We start from the raw sequence: 17,198 nt of genomic DNA, 5'->3' as shown, positions 1-17,198 counted from the left end.
TAAGTCAACAGATGGGGACGTTTGCAAGACAACCACCAGCTGCACGAACAGTTTGACGACGTTTGCAGCAGCATGGACTATCAGCTCGGAGACTGTGGCTGCGGTTACCCTTGACGCTGCATCACAGACAGGAGCGCGTCATCGCGGTGAACGCTCATTGGAAGCGTGTATTCGTCATCGCCATACTGGCGTATCACCCGGCGTGATGGTATGGGGTGCCATTGGTTACACGTCTCGGTCACCTATTGTTCGCATAGACGGCACTTTGAACAGAGGACTTTACATTTCAGATGTGTTACGACCCGTGGCTCTATCCCTGCGATACCCTACATTTCAGCACGACCGCATGTTGCAGGTCCTATACGGGCCTTTCTGGATACAGGAAATGTTCGACTGCTGCCCTGGCGAGCACATTCTCCAGATCTCTCACCAATTGAAAACGTCTGGTCAATGGTGGCCGAGCAACTGGCTCGTCACAATACGCCAGTCACTACTCTTGATGACCTGTGGTATCGTGTTGAAGCTGCATGGGCGGCTGTACCTGTACACGCCATCCATGCTCTGTTTGACTCAATGCCCAGGCGTATCAAGGCCGTTATTACGGCCAGAGGTGGTTGTTCTGGGTACTGATATCTCAGGATGTATGCACTCAAATTCCGTGAAAATGTTCTAGTATAATATATTTGTCCAATGAATACCCGTTTATCATCTGCATTTCTTCTTGGTGTAGCAATTTTAATGGCCTGTAGTGTACTTGCGTGTTGTTCGAACCTACCGGTAACAAATCTAGCCGCCCGCCTCCAAACTGATACGATGTCTTCCTTTACTCCGATCTGGTACGGATCTCAAATACTAGAGCAGCACTCAAGAATAGGTCGCACTAGCCTCCTATATGCGGCCTCCTTTACAGATGAACCATACTTCCTCTAAATTCTCCCAATAATCCGAAGTCGGTCATTCACCCTCCCTACCACAGTCGTCACATTCTCTTTCCACTTCATACTACTTTGCAACGTTGCGCAAAGATACTTAAACAACATGAGTGTATCAAGCAAGATACTACTAACGCTGTATCGGAACACTACGTGTTTGCTTTTCCTACTCAGCCGCATTAATTTACATTTTTCTACATTTAGAGCTAGCTACCATTCATTGCACCAACTAGAAATTCCACCTAAATCATCTTGTATCCTCGTACAGTCACTCAACTTCGCTCCCTTCGCGTCCACCGCGGCATCATCAGCAAACAACCCCCTATTGCTGCCCACCCTGTCCGCCGGATCATTTGGAAAATGATAAATAAAGAGGTCAACAGACTATAGAATGAGCTAAAATATTCTCTTACATCCAAGCGAGACTATTACATTTCGGGCAGCCAAGATTCCGTTTACAGTACATTTATTTGAAATAAATAGTTGAAATTCAGCCGGCCGGAGTGGCCGAGCGGTTCTAGGCGCTACTGTCTCGAACCGCGCGACCGCTACGGTCGCAGGTTCGAATCCTGACTCGGGCATGGATGTGTGTGATGTCCTTAGGTTAGTTAGGTTTAAGTAGTTCTAAGTTCTAGGGGACTGATGACCTCAGAAGTTAAGTCCCATAGTGCTCAGAGCCATTTGAACCATTTTTTAGTTGAAATTCCGTCGTAAGTTGCATTTAGCAGTATCCTTTATTTATTGCTGGTGACTAGTTTCGGACATTGTGTCCATTCTCAAACCATAAGTGGTTGAAATACAGTTAAGTATGCATGTTTGGAACAGCCGCGGCAGACAATCCGTGCAGATAGTTTAACAGACACTGTAGGTTCCCCATTTTATGTTAAACTGTCTTCATTGCCTTTTGGGTTGTCGTTCGTGGCTGCCCCAAACATGCTTACTTGAATGTATTCCAATCGCATACGAAGACGGATGGTCTGCGAATGGACACAGTGTCCGAACCAATAAATAAAGGCTACTGCTTAATGCAACTTACAACAGAATCCAACCATTTATTTCAATAAAGAGAAATTTGCAGTTCTATTTCACCATCAGCATGCTGGAGATTCGTTTCATTGAAGTATTGGGAATCTATGATTCGTCATTTTTCGATACTGATCTCCACTGATGGTGATCTAATCTCTCACGTATCCGATGTTATGGAATTAGAAGTTGATTTGCCTCAGCGTGGGGTATCGAATGCTCCTGACTATAATTTCACACCTATAGATCTGGATTCGAACTATCGGACAGAGCAGAGAACGGTATTCCAGGCCAGCTGCTGGCTGAGGCACACAGCAGACTTACATGTGTACGCAGCTTTCCAAATTTTATTTTACTACCTTAAGGGGAACAGACACACTGTTCTGCCGTACAATGCAGCCCCACACAACCGGTGGAACATTTGTGATACTGAAGGTCACACCCTGCATGCTCACCGGAATTGAATCGCAGGAGACATGTTTTCGCTTGAAAGACTAAATGCAGCTATTCCAGCGACGATGGATGGAAAATACTCCCCAGTTATCCCATAAAATTCATGCCAGTTGACTGTTCATTTTCACTTCAGACAGCAGAAAACTTTGCATTTCTTGTGCGGATTCAATGTTCTGTCACCTAAAGTAGATGTTGATATTTTTTATAAACTCGCAGCTGTTATAAGTAAGTGCTTCCTGGTTTTTAAAGGCTCATAGTTACCGGACTTTAATAAAATCACTCGATTCTGAGACTCATAATCAGAAACTATTAAAAGTAAAATTCTCAAATTAAATTCGAAAAGAAGATAATGTTGTGGAGTTTGAGATGGTATACGAGCACCACTTATAGAACTTAGATTTGTGTTGTTGTGGTCTTCAGTCCTGAGACTGGTTTGATGCAGCTCTCCATGCTACTCTCTCCTGTGCAAGCTTCTTCATCTCCCGGTACCTACTGCAACCTACATCCTTCTGAATCTGTTTGGTGTATTTATATCTTGGTCTCCCTCTACGGCTTTTACCCTCCACGCTGCCCTCCAATACCAAATTGGTGATTCCTTGATGCCTCAGAATATGCCCTACCAACCGATCCCTTCTTCTAGTCAAGTTGTGCCACAAATTTCTGTTCTCTCCAATTCTATTCAATACCTCCGCATTAGTTACGTGATCTACCCATTTAATCTTCAGCATTCTTCTGTAGCACCACATTTCGAAAGCTTCTTTTCTCTTCTTGTCTAAACTATTTATCGTCCACGTTTCACTTCCATAAGTGGCTACACTCTATACAAATACTTTCAGAAACGACTTCCTGACACTTAAATCTATACTCAATGTTAACAAATTTCTCATCTTCAGAAACGCTTTCCTTGCCATTGCCAGTCTACATTTTATATCCTCTCTACTTCGACCATCATCAGTTATTTTGCTCCCCAAATAGCAAAGCTAATTTACTACTTTAAGCGTCTCATTCCCTTATCTAATTCCCACAGCATCACCCGATTTAATTCGACTAATTCCATTATCCTCGTTTTGCTTTTGTTGATGTTAATCTTATATCCTCCTTTCAAGATACTGTCCATTCCGTTCAACTGCTCTTCCAGGTCCTTTGCTGCCTCTGACAGAACTACAATGTCATCGGGAACCTCAAAGTTTTTATTTCGTCTCCATGGATTTTAATTCCTACTCCGAATTTTTGTTTTGTTTCCTTTACTGCTTGCTCAGTATACAGATTGAATAACATCGGGGATAGCCTTTCGCTCCCTGTATTATACTCCTGCCACCTTCAGAATTTGAAAGAGAGTATTCCCGTCAACATTGTCAAAAGCTTTCTGTAAGTCTACAAACGATAGAAACGTAGGTTTGCCTTCCCTTAATCTATTTTCTAAGATAAATCGTAGGGTCAGTATTGCCTCACGTGTTTCTACGGAATCCAAACTGATCTTGTTTTTGTTAACATTGAGTATAGATTTAAGTGTCAGGAAGTCGTTTCTGAAAGTATTTGTATACAGTGTAGCCACTTATGGAAGTGAAACGTGGACGATAAATAGTTTAGACAAGAAGAGAAAAGAAGCTTTCGAAATGTGGTGCTACAGAAGAATGCTGAAGATGAGAAATTTGTTAACATTGAGTATAGATTTAAGTGTCAGGAAGTCGTTTCTGAAAGTATTTGTATAGAGTGTAGCCACTTATGGAAGTGAAACGTGGACGATAAATAGTTTAGACAACCACTGCTTCCCTTTCATGCCCCTCGACTCTTATAACTGCCATCTGGTTTCTGTACAAATTGTAAATAGCCTTTCGCTCCCTGTATTATACTCCTGCCACCTTCAGAATTTGAAAGAGAGTATTCCCGTCAACATTGTCAAAAGCTTTCTGTAAGTCTACAAACGATAGAAACGTAGGTTTGCCTTCCCTTAATCTATTTTCTAAGATAAATCGTAGGGTCAGTATTGCCTCACGTGTTTCTACGGAATCCAAACTGATCTTCCCCGAGGTCGGCTTCTACCAGATTTTCCATTTGTCTGTAAAGAATTCATGTTAGTATTTTGCAGCCGTGGCTTATTAAACTGATAGTTCGGTAATTTTCACATCTGCAACGCCTGCTTTCTTTGGGATTGGAATTATTATATTCTTCTTGAAGTCTGATGGTATATCGCCTGTCTCATACATGTTGCTCACTAGATGGTAGAGTTTTATTAGGCCTGGCTCTCCCAAGGCTTTCAGTAGCTCTAATGGAATGTTGTCTACTCCCGGGGTCTTGTTTCTACTTAAATGTAACTTTAATCGTGTTTCGTGTTTTTTCTGAACAAACACAATTTTAAATGCAACAGAAATTATGCCATATTGTTCAGCATTATATTTTTAAAAAATATTAGTTAAATTCTTATGGTATCTTCAATAGAGAGCTGTTGAAAAAATAAGAGGTAGACAGAAACAGTGGCAACACCCGTGACAAAGACGAGGCCGCTGTCGATCGCCTGCTACGTATGTTTCACGGAAGTCCGTCGCAACCTAAGTACAGTGTGAGCTCAAATATTTATTATGAAATTATTTTATCCTCGTTTCAGACAAGGGGCTCCATAGAACTTAAAATGGAAATCACTGTGTAATAAAAAGTGTTTCAAGCCTATGTAAGTTAACGAAAATTGTGGTTATGCTTAATACATGAATAAAAGGTATTTAAAAATTGTATTAATTATTCTTATATTATAGACTTCCATCAACAACTTCATTCAGGTTCAAAATGAATCGTAGTTCACTGAAATCTGCTATAAGATTCTTGAGTTACATGGAAGACAAATTTTTACGTTCTGAAAAGAACGCAAACTTTACCGAATTTTAACTCGAGAACAAGTATATATTTAAGAGGTACTTTATGAAAGTTGTTTTCTTTTACAGTAACTGACACATTCAAAAATTTTTAATTATTTTTAAAAAAATATAATGTCAATTTTAACATTTTTGTCCGATTTGAAACTGAATATTCCATATAGGAATCAGTGTGGGCCGTTCTCAGCGACCAAATAGAGTATTAGGAGGTAATGCTTCAGTTGTTTCTGAACTCTTCACAACGTCGAGAAAAAGGTTCTCTCGCACCTTTTCTCATATATATATAAGAACGGAATCAGTATCGTCCGGTATATTCGACTGTAACTGCCTACGTTCTCCTGTGTGTTACAAAAACTGAATTATTGTTACTAGTGTATAGATTTTGTAACTAGTGTACAATATGCTACCATCTATGGCGGCAAAATGCAATATTATTCCTGCGAATGACTGTGCTAACTATAAAATGATGCGTAATTTTTTTCTTAATTCCAGAAACAAGAAGAATAATTCCAGAACCCAAGTTTAACTTGTCTTGGCAGGATTGTTAGAAGGATTCCTATTTTATATGCTCGGCTAATCGGATAACGCTTAATTACTGTGTATCGTTGTCAATAATCTGTGTCTGTAAAGCCGTTCTAAATTCGTTTTACGACTTCTGCTGTTATACGCATTGTGGAACGTTGGGTGCATTTAAGTACATTTAGAGAGCTGCATCATGTTCCGCGGAACCTCAAACAGAATTTTTATTACTTAATTCGGCTACAAAAATAAATTTTTCAGCTTCTGCAGTTGCACTAGCATAACTAGATCAAGTATTATTTGATGAGGTGCCCCTCTTAATAACAAGTTAACAAGTTTCGTTTTCAGTGTGTCCAACCCGTAAAAAAAAAGAAAAAATAATAAAACCTCATCTCTTCGGCCACATCACTAGTAACCGTAGCTTCCTTAGCAGAGACGTAAATGTTTATTTTCACGTTTCACCGTGGAAAGAAAAATGTAAGTCAGTGTCGTTTATGTAAAATAAATGCGTTGCCTTTTTATCTAAAAGAGAGACAATTTCTGATTTGGCGGTCGTATGTAAGGGCGTAGACTAAAAAGCAGAAGAGCATAGTTCATTTCGTAAAAAGGAAGAATTTTTTCCGGTACCATTAACGTTAGCACTACGAATTAGTGCGATTAAACAACTTCAAATTCTATCTTCTGAAGAGACTGCACGGAGAAAATTATTTCTCAGAATGAAGCGTCAAAATCATTAAGCCCGTTCAACTGCGATCATAGTAAGCGGCAGATACGACGCGAGGGGTGCGCCAGGATGACTAAGTTAAAAGATGGTGCACTCTTTTGGCACGTCGCTGAAATGATGCAGTTGACAAAATAACAACAATAAAAAGAGCGGTTCGTCCCTTGGAACGGTGACCTTGTTCCAAGGTGAATTGATCCCGCAGTGGCGCCGGGAGGGGAGTACGTCCAACCAATGAAATAGCTGGAGGGCGTGGCTGCGCCTTATAAAGCCAGCACCCGCGGCAGGGGCTCTGCATTGCAGAGTCGTTTTCGGTAAAGTAGCGTTCACCATTTACTGCTAGGCGCTTACCTCTGTTTCAGTTACTCGTTTATAGTTGTTACATGTTAAGTCCGAAATTCTAAAATATATTTCATTGTTAACCTCACGGCAGCCGCGAAAATATTTTCTGACCTTCACAATATTTTTTTATAAATTATAGATTTCGGCGTTTTTGTATTCAGCAATATCATGAGTGATTCTACGGCATTTTCAGCGTAGTTCAACATATTTTAGCTAACATCTAGGCTGCATATTTTGAAGTTAGACGTAAAGATCTTTTAAAAGAGTTTCGTTTTCTTTGCTTCATTTTCAGATACCGTGTTCAGTGTCGTGCAGTTATGCATGTTACTCAGGAGCAGTGACAACCATGACGAATAAAGACACTCTAGATTCCGGCCGGAAGAAAAACGGCTCTGAAATTTCAGAGTTGTGAGCTGCCAGTCTCACAGCGCCAACATGAGTGACACGCTGAGCCCCAACATCGTAAGTACCGGTCTACTGCTTATTTTCTCCTGTGGTGCTTCTTTGGAATCACTTACTCCTGCTGTAGTTTTCGCTTTTCTCGTAACGTGTCCAGTTCCACGTGATTTGCTAGTGTCTCGGACCATAATGAAGGTTTGAAACACTGGAACTTGTTTGTTTATTTTGTTTTGTGTGCATAACAGTTAACTTATATTTTGCTTGCAAAAGTACGCTTATAACTTTGAGCAGCCAACATTAGAACTGCTTTTTAATATCCGATTATTTCGCAATGCTAACATTCAGGAAGCCTTTGTGAAAAGTGCAGAGCTGCATACTTAAATAACGACACTGATGCTTATCTTACGAGCTGCCGTTAAATCTGAGCAATGGTTTTACCATTGACAAATTGACATATCTGTAGGGCACGGTACTAAAAACCAGTAAAACAATATAATTCTCGATGTTAGTTTTGTTCCCTTGTTATTTTTCTAACAAAAACGTTTACTAAAATAGTAATTTTTGTGTTATGTTGAACCGTAATTCTAATTTAAGAAACGTATAAGTAAACAGAACTCGAATCATTATACGCCGGCCAAATATTCATGAGCTTCTAGACTACCCTATACCCTGAACAGTAAGCTTATTTCATGTGAGATTCTTGAGAATGACAACTAAGTTAAGATATGCACCAAGTACAATGTATCTAACCTTAAGCAGTCACGTTGTCTTTGGTGCATTGCCGTCAAGCTAGCTGTTCCTTTCCTGATTTGATAACAAATTAGCTGTTACGATCTCTTTGTTATTGAAAATGTGGCATATTTTCAACTGAGTACGACGATTTCGAACCGACGGATCAGTAATTCAGTTATTTTAATTACTATATATGTTTAAATGAATACACTTGCGGTGTGTAAGATACGCAGGATTTTATGCTCTAGATTTTTGTAACAGGAGTATGTCGGCGTTTGTATTTTGGCTGACAGTAGAACGCGAAGGACATTATGAAAACTTTTTAGTGTAAAGAAAGCTTTTTTTGGTAGCAGTACTGTAGAAAAAAATTTCATTGTCCATCAAAATCATTCCGTTTGCTGATACTTCCTCTAGATCAAAATATTTACCATTATTGTTCATCGTAATTTGTATATTTGCGCCAAAAAAAATTGCCGGCTAGCTATCGTAGCGCCTTCTGGTGAGCGAATTATCAACGATCGTGCTGTGAATAGTCCCGAGATCTTCAGCGTAACACAGCTAGATGGCAGCTCATGAAGCCTCGTCAAGCGCCCATCGATTACATGCAGAAACGGGCGCGCACGATATTTTTGTAAGAGGCAACAGGGTCGACCAGGCTTGGGCGATCTGTAAACAAAGCGATTACAATCTACCTATAGCATGCTCTAAACACCTGGACACATCAGTTCGTATTCTTTCCCATAACAGCCACATTCAAGGAGTCAGGCACCGAAAACTTAGCACTGAAAAGTGCAGACCAAATATCACGAAAATTTTAAAGCAAGTTGATGTTCGCTTGACATTTCCATTCGTTAGTGAAACTATGCCAAAGCAGCGTTATGCATGGAAGTGGAAAATATGCAAATTTTTAATCATTTGAACATCCGTGCATATGGGCGTCCAGAAAAATATTACCAAAAGGGGGCAAGATTCTAAAACTTTCAGGTTTGACAAAACTGATTCGGTAAAGTGCCGTGACCCAAGAACTAAATTTTGAGAAGTGGTAAAACTTACTGTATCTCAAACGATTAATATCCATAAGCGTACTTCAACAGTAAATACAAAGTAAATCTGTTTATGTTATTAATGTGAATATAGATATAATATTTTTCGTTTAACGATCAGAAATTAATTTTCATTTAAGTAAACACACGGTGTCTCAGTTGCGAAATGAACGTAGTAAACAGTTATAAAAAATTATTTGTATTCCGATAACGTTACGTTGAAACTGAAAGCAGAAAATAAAGTCAGAACTATCGCGAAAGTCGTATCGGACGGCAATAAAAAATTTGCAGCAGAAGCTATTCCTCGAACGTGGTACTCAAAGGTTAATCTTTAGCAAAGACTTTCCAACTTTAATGCCACTCGCACTACACTGTTTGCATACAGAACTTAACGTGTGACCATATTACTGGATTTATCGCATTGTTTTAATGGCTTTTGCTGGGAATCCGCAGGCCGGTCGCTTCTTGCAGCTCGATAAGAGCCTTACGTGGAATTACCACACAAAAGGTTTACGGCGGTATTTCGGCAGTATTCTGTAAAGGTACACATCCACCTAGACTGCTCGACAGCGCCAAAATCATTTCCAGACCATTAAATCATTATAACTTCTCTTGTAAAGCTTCACAACCAAATAAATACAGGACTTATGGTGTCTATTTCATGCCTTACTCGGTAATGTAAAATATATGGTTCAGTAACGTGGAAGACTAGATGTTAGCGAGAATTCTGTAAGGAATAAAAATTTTGTGACGCAATTCGAAATATTCACTTTGAATGGCAAGTATCGACATATGGCTTTGCTTGCACTACTCCCTTTATTATTTATTAAAATGGATTTTAAAAAGAGACTTCCATTACCTACAGTCTGTCACGAATCTTGATTAGTTGTTAGTGTCAAGAAAAAGAATTTATTTTACGATTCGTTTCCTAGGTTTGGTCACTATTTGTAAATCTATGTACTACAAAAAGCACTATGGCAGAGCGCATTTGCTATGTAACATGTTCTAGGCTTTTTTGCTTCCATTTTTGCATGGAGCGCGAGAGCAATAGCAATAGCGTATTAAGTAGCCTAATCTTGTCTTCATGGTCTATACGTAGGATGTCGCAGTGTATTCCTAGATTCCTTAAGTAATACTGTTTCTTGAAACTTTGTTTGTAGGCTTTCGCGTAATGTTTGGCGTCTATCTTGAAGCGCCTGTAAGTTGACACTTTCAGCTTTTCTCGTGGCTCACACTAACGGTTCGTTCTGCCCCTTGGCGTACGTTCAGTACCCCCTGTTAGACCTCTCTGATATGGATCTCACACACTAGAGCAATATTCTAGGATGAACTGCACAACTGGTTTGTATCGAAACTCCCTATGTAGCGTGACTACATTCTCAAGTATCCTACCAATGATTCACCTTCATCCGCATCTTAGTTTATGTGTCGTTCCATTTCATATACCTGTATATTTTTAAAACCAGGTACTTGTACGAACTGACTGACTCCAGTTGTCACTGATTGGTATTGTAATCATGGGACACAACGTTCTTGCGTGTTGTGAAAACTAGCCCAAAACTTTTAAGTCACAATAGATGTCACTTTCCACAATGAATGTTGCATTCAGTATTTCCAGGTTCAGGGCCTTACTTACACACCAATATCTCTTTCAAAAGTATGTTGCATTTCTTAAATTTTTTTGTTGCGGTCGTAAATTCGGTAGTACACGTTATTTAAAGTGCATTGATATTGCTAAGTGTGTGCTAGAAACTATTTTTAGGTTTTGGGCCGTGGACCCTGCGTGCACATCGGTACCTCCTTAAAAAGCATGTTAAAGTGTGTTGTTAATATGATTCGACAAGAAGTAACGAATTTTGTGGTACAGCCTCCACTCACCCTCCCCCCTCTCCCCCCTTCACCTACACTGGTAATGCTCGCCAACTTCGCACCACTTTGAAATTCAGTCGAGATGTGGCTAAACATTTGTGCAGTTTTCACAGGTTGTGTTTCACTATAGATAACTGCATAATCTGCAAAAGTCTGAGGTTACCTTCACAATTGTATGCAGGTAATTAATATACAACATGAAGATCGAACAGAGTTTCCACGGCCACGCGTGAAATTTCCTCCATACCTGTCGACGACCGTCTGTCCAAGATCACATGCTGCGTCGTCCCTCACCCCAAATTCTTATTTCATTCGTCAGTTTCGTTTTATATACCCTATTGTCTTGTTTTAGTTAATAAGTATTGGTGTGATACTAAATCAAATGTTTTTCGATAGTAGAGATATACTGCATCAATGTGACTACCATTTTTTGCTTCTTCTATAGCAGTGCTCGTCAAACTGCAACCCGAGTTATGTATTCGTGCCGCCCGTGGCCCTCGGCCGTATCTTATTAAAGTATGCATTTAGAATCTAACAGCCGGATCCAAAATACACTTTCTGATCAAAAGTATCCGGACACCCCCAAAAACATACGTTTCTCATATTAGGTGCAATGTGCTGCCACGTACTGCTAGGTACTCCATATCAGCGATCTCAGTAGTCATTAGACATCGTGAGAGAGCAGAATGGGGCGATCCGCGGACCTCATGGACTTCGAACGTGGTCAGGTGATTAGGCGTCACTCGTGTCATACGTCTGTACGCGTGATTTCCACGCTTCTAAACATCCACTGTTTCCGATGTGATAGTGAAGTGGAAACGTGAAGGGACATGTACAGCACAAAAGAGTACAATCCGACCCCGTCTGTTGAGTGACAGAGACCGCCGACAGTTGAAGAGGGTCGTAATGTGTAATAGGCAGACATCTGTCGAGACCAACACACAGGAATTGCAAACTGCATCAGGATCCACTGCAAGTACTATGACAGTTAGGCGGGAGGTGAGAAAACTTGGATTTCATGGTCGAGCGGCTGCTCATAAGCCACGCATCACGCCGGTAAATGCCAAACGAGGCCACGCTTGCTGTAAGGAGTGTAAACATTGGACTACTGAACAGTGGAAAAACGTTGTGTGGAGTGACGAATCACGGTACACAATGTGGCGATCCGATGGCGTGTGGGTATGGCGAATGCCTGGTGAACGTCGTCTGCCAGTGTGTGTAGTGCCAACAGTAAAATTTGGAGGCGGTGATGTTATGGCGTGGTCGTGTTTTTCATGGTGGGGGCTTGCACCCCTCGTTGTTTTGCGTGACACTATCACAGAACAGGCCTACATTGAAGTTTTAAGCACCTTCTTGCTTCCCACTGTTGAGCAATTCGGGGATGGCGATTGCATCTTTCAACACGATCGAGCAGCTGTTCATAATACATGGCCTGTCGTGGAGTAGTTACACGCCAATAACATCCTTGTAATGGACTGGGCTTCATAGAGTCCTGACCTGAATCCTATAGAACACCTTTGGGATGTTTTGGAAAGCCGACTTCGTGCCAGGCCTCACCGACCTACATCGATACCTCTCCTCAGTGCAGCACTCCGTGAAGAATGGGCTGCCATTCCCCAAGAAACCTTCCAGCACCTGATTGAACGTATGCCTGCAAGAGTGGAAGCTGTCATCAAGGCTAATGGTGGGCCAATACCATATTGAATTCCAGCATTGCCGATGGAGGGCGCCACGAACTTGTAAGTCATTTTCAGCCAGGTGTCCGGATACTTTTGATCACATAGTGTATGTCATGTAACGTTAAGAGCTTCGCGAGAGTGTTTTTTCCTGTTCAGAAACAAACAGAAGTACTTACAGAGACATTAATATTTTAAGATGATCTTAATTGTAATTGAAGCTAGTGATTTCGGCCGTGAACTAAGAAAAAATTGCCCATCTGCCTCAGGGACAGACGATTAACTGGCACAGGATGTGAGAGAGGGAAAGCTGTATTGGTAGTCCTCCATTACTGACAACTCAAAGGCGTGCGGGACTCGTACCTAGCAGCTACTGATGTACAAATTTTAACACAGACGTAACATGTATTCGTATACCAGGTGTAGAAGTATGAAACCGTAATTTCCCTAGAGATGGTGCTAGCCGTCAGTGTAGGGCCCGTGAGACCGCGACTCCAGCGCCATCTGCTTCCTGTAACGCCTGACACACAGTAACCCAAGTTCAATAGCTTGGTATCTGTTTCAAACCCATAAACATGTCGTGTTGTGTGCCTACGAACTACGATTTGCAGACAGCATTGGTTTTCTGTTATCATTTGAAGAAATTTGCTGCAGATTCGCATCGAATGCTTGTCCATGCTTTCGGTGAACATGCTCTCGGGAGAACACAGTGCTTCGAGTGGTTAAAAAAATTCAAAATGGTGATTTTGTCGTCAGAAACGACGAGCGTGGGAAACTACCGAAAAAGTTCGAAGACAACGAATTGCAGGCCTTATTGGATAAAAATGATTCTGAAACTCAACAGGAACTCGCGGAACAATTGAATGTGACGAAAAACAGCCATTTCTCTTCGGTTTCTCTTCGGTGGGAAAGGTGCAGGATGTGGGAAAATGGGTACCACATGAACTGAATGAGAGATAAGAAAATCGAAGGGCCATTTATTAAATGCTGCTCGCCAGATGCAAAAGAAAGTCGTTTCTCTATCAAATGGTGACAGGTGATGAAAAATGGATATACTTTGAGAATTTTAAGCGTCGTAAATCATGGGTGAATCCAGGCAAACCATCGACATCCACTGCAAGACCAAATCGCTCTGGTGGGATCAGAAGGGTGTCATCTATTATGAGCTGCTAAAGCCTGGTGAAGCCATTGACACTGATCGCTGCAAACAGCAAATGATCGATTTAAATCGAACATTAAGTGAAAACCGAGCGGAATATGTAAAAAGGCAACACAAAGTCATATTGCTCCATGATAACGCCCCATCACACACAGCAAAACGGGTCAGGGAAACGATCGAGGCGTTCACTTGTTACATACTAGGGCATGCGGCTCATTCTCCAGACTTGGCTCCTTCCGATTATCATCTACTTGCATCACTGGTACACGCTCTCGCTGAAAAACGCTTCAATTCGTATGAAAATGGCTCGCTGACTGGTTCGCTTCAAAAGAACTGTTTTTTTGGCGTGGTAGTCATAACCTGCCGGAGAGGGGGGGGGGGGAGGTATAAAAATCAATGGACATAAATTTGAATTAAACATTGTTTATCAGTTTCAAACCACAGACATATAAGTATTGCAACCAAATTCCGGCTTTCATACTTCTACATCTGGTGTAACGATCACCTCAGGGGCAGATGGATTTGTCGTTGCAGAGTGAGAGGGTTTGATGGGGGGGGGGGGGAGGCTTTTTTGTATGTGTGCCTCGTCCTCTTTAGCTGCTATGGTATGAATTCCAAACAGTAATAACATCATCGACTCGTGGATGCGTATTGTAGAGGCGGTCATCTTCAAACGCTATACCTATCTGTAACGATGAATATGAAATTAAATTAAGGCTGTTGTAATACAACATGGGAAATGGCACATCTTGCTGCCGATGTGTGATGTCAAACGCACCAATACGGTCCGAGATGCATTAAGTCAAGCAGAGCCTGTACTACAGCCTCCAACATTCCCTGACCTCAATAGACAGAATTTTCTAATATCTCCAACTTTTGTAGTCCTGTCGTCCTCATATGCACGTAATATTACGGTAAGTTGATAATTTTTACTTTTGGACTGTCTGATTATAACTGAATGGAACACGATTTTTATGCCACACACGGTTCGCCTTTATTTTTTGCAAGGCATCTTCAGTGGCCTGGAATATCTAGATATTTTTGTTTGCAAGGCATCTTCAGTGGTCTGGAGTATCTACATATTTTTGTTTGTACATATAAGTAGACGGTCCGAAAATAAAAATTATCAACATACCGTAATAAAAATAAGTAACCTGCTGACAGACCGTACATAGGAGTTACGTCCTCCCAGCATCTTGTACAACTATAAGAGACTTATCCGATCCATCCTTTGCCAAGAAGATTAAAACAGTGCACACTCCGCTGCAGAATGAAAATACACTCCTGGAAATGGAAAAAAGAACACATTGACACCGGTGTGTCAGACCCACCATACTTGCTCCGGACACTGCGAGAGGGCTGTACAAGCAATGATCACACGCACGGCACAGCGGACACACCAGGAACCGCGGTGTTGGCCGTCGAATGGCGCTAGCTGCGCAGCATTTGTGCACCGCCGCCGTCAGTGTCAGCCAGTTTGCCGTGGCATACGGAGCTCCATCGCAGTCTTTAACACTGGTAGCATGCCGCGACAGCGTGGACGTGAACCGTATGTGCAGTTGACGGACTTTGAGCGAGGGCGTATAGTGGGCATGCGGGAGGCCGGGTGGACGTACCGCCGAATTGCTCAACACGTGGGGCGTGAGGTCTCCACAGTACATCGATGTTGTCGCCAGTGGTCGGCGGAAGGTGCACGTGCCCGTCGACCTGGGACCGGACCGCAGCGACGCACGGATGCACGCCAAGACCGTAGGATCCTACGCAGTGCCGTAGGGGACCGCACCGCCACTTCCCAGTAAATTAGGGACACTGTTGCTCCTGGGGTATCGGCCAGGACCATTCGCAACCGTCTCCATGAAGCTGGGCTACGGTCCCGCACACCGTTAGGCCGTCTTCCGCTCACGCCCCAACATCATGCAGCCCACCTCCAGTGGTGTCGCGACAGGCGTGAATGGAGGGACGAATGGAGACGTGTCGTCTTCAGCGATGAGAGTCGCTTCTGCCTTGGTGCCAATGATGGTCGTATGCGTGTTTGGCGCCGTGCAGGTGAGCGCCACAATCAGGACTTCATACGACCGAGGCACACAGGGCCAACACCCGGCATCATGGTGTGGGGAGCGACCTCCTACACTGGCCGTACACCACTGGTGATCGTCGAGGGGACACTGAATAGTGCACGGTACATCCAAACCGTCATCGATCCCATCGTTCTACCATTCCTAGACCGGCAAGGGAACATGCTGTTCCAACAGGACAATGCACGTCCGCATATATCCCGTGCCACCCAACGTGCTCTAGAAGGTGTAAGTCAACTACCCTGGCCAGCAAGATCTCCGGATCAGTCACCCATTGAGCATGTTTGGGACTGGATGAAGCGTCGTCTCACGCGGTCTGCACGTCCAGCACGAACGCTGGTCCAACTGAGGCGCCAGGTGGAAATGGCATGGCAAGCCGTTCCACAGGACTACATCCAGCATCTCTACGATCGTCTCCATGGGAGAATAGCAGCCTGCATTGCTGCGAAAGGTGGATATACACTGTACTAGTGCCGACATTGTGCATGCTCTGTTGCCTGTGTCTATGTGCCTGTGGTTCTGTCAGTGTGATCATGTGATGTATCTGACCCCAGGAATGTGTCAATAAAGTTTCCCCTTCCTGGGACAATGAATTCACGGTGTTCTTATTTCAATTTCCAGGAGTGTACATTCTGCTAACGATCAATATAAGAAAACCACAGTTGCAGTATGTCCTATTGTTCATTCTGAAAGATGGCTCGACGATTCGCGACCAAAATATCACAAGAGGAGAATAACTAGTTTCGTTACGTTGCCAGAATTTCATGGATCAAACTGCATTTTAAGAAAAAGTTTTCGAATAAGCTCAAAACAGGTATACCGCATTCCATGAGTATCGTTAGGTGCTCAATGACTGAGTCGAGCATGGAAAGACTGTATTGCATGTGGTGAAACAAATCAGCAATTCCTGCAAGCACTTAAGGTCTGGTAGCAACAGGGGTAATATGAACGGCAAAAGGTTTGCGATTAGGTTTAACGTGTTATCGCACACAAATTCAACACTCGCGGCCTTTTCAACAACGTGATGCTTTACCGCCAAGACCTGCTCATAATTACTCTTCACTAGACAACTAGTTCCTGTCCAAGAACTGTCATCATGTTCAGAAAACATTTACATCATACTAAGCAACATAAAATCGGTGGCGTCAAATACTGAAATCCACGAATTCGCCTATGTTGTCAAATAGTAATATAAATTACATCGTTACACATAAAAATGTGCCAAACAGTGGACTCATTCATATTACGTAAACAGTCAGCACTACCGTTGCGAACGGGGTTATTCTATATACTGCAATATTGACAAATTCACGAACTTTTTTATTTGACGCAGCTGATCATTAGGATGAACAAGCGTCACGAGTTTTGCATAGCTTCCAACAGGAAGT

At 42.2% G+C, this 17,198-nt stretch overlaps 1 protein-coding gene across 1 annotated transcript in view; it reads left to right on the top strand.

Moving 5' to 3' along the window:
- The first annotated feature begins 7,154 nt into the window (after window positions 1–7,154).
- Window positions 7,155–17,198, top strand: part of LOC126471256 (ankyrin-3-like) — a 636,759-nt gene continuing 626,715 nt past the window's right edge. Inside the window, exon 1 of the mRNA XM_050099375.1 lies at window positions 7,155–7,319. Within this exon, the coding sequence (XP_049955332.1) occupies window positions 7,293–7,319 (27 nt within the window). The 5' untranslated portion in view covers window positions 7,155–7,292. The remainder of the gene's footprint in view (window positions 7,320–17,198) is intronic.

This window comes from Schistocerca serialis, chromosome 3, assembly GCF_023864345.2.
Source record: "Schistocerca serialis cubense isolate TAMUIC-IGC-003099 chromosome 3, iqSchSeri2.2, whole genome shotgun sequence".
Taxonomy (NCBI): domain Eukaryota; kingdom Metazoa; phylum Arthropoda; class Insecta; order Orthoptera; family Acrididae; genus Schistocerca; species Schistocerca serialis.
This window is presented reverse-complemented; position numbering and strand designations above follow the sequence as displayed.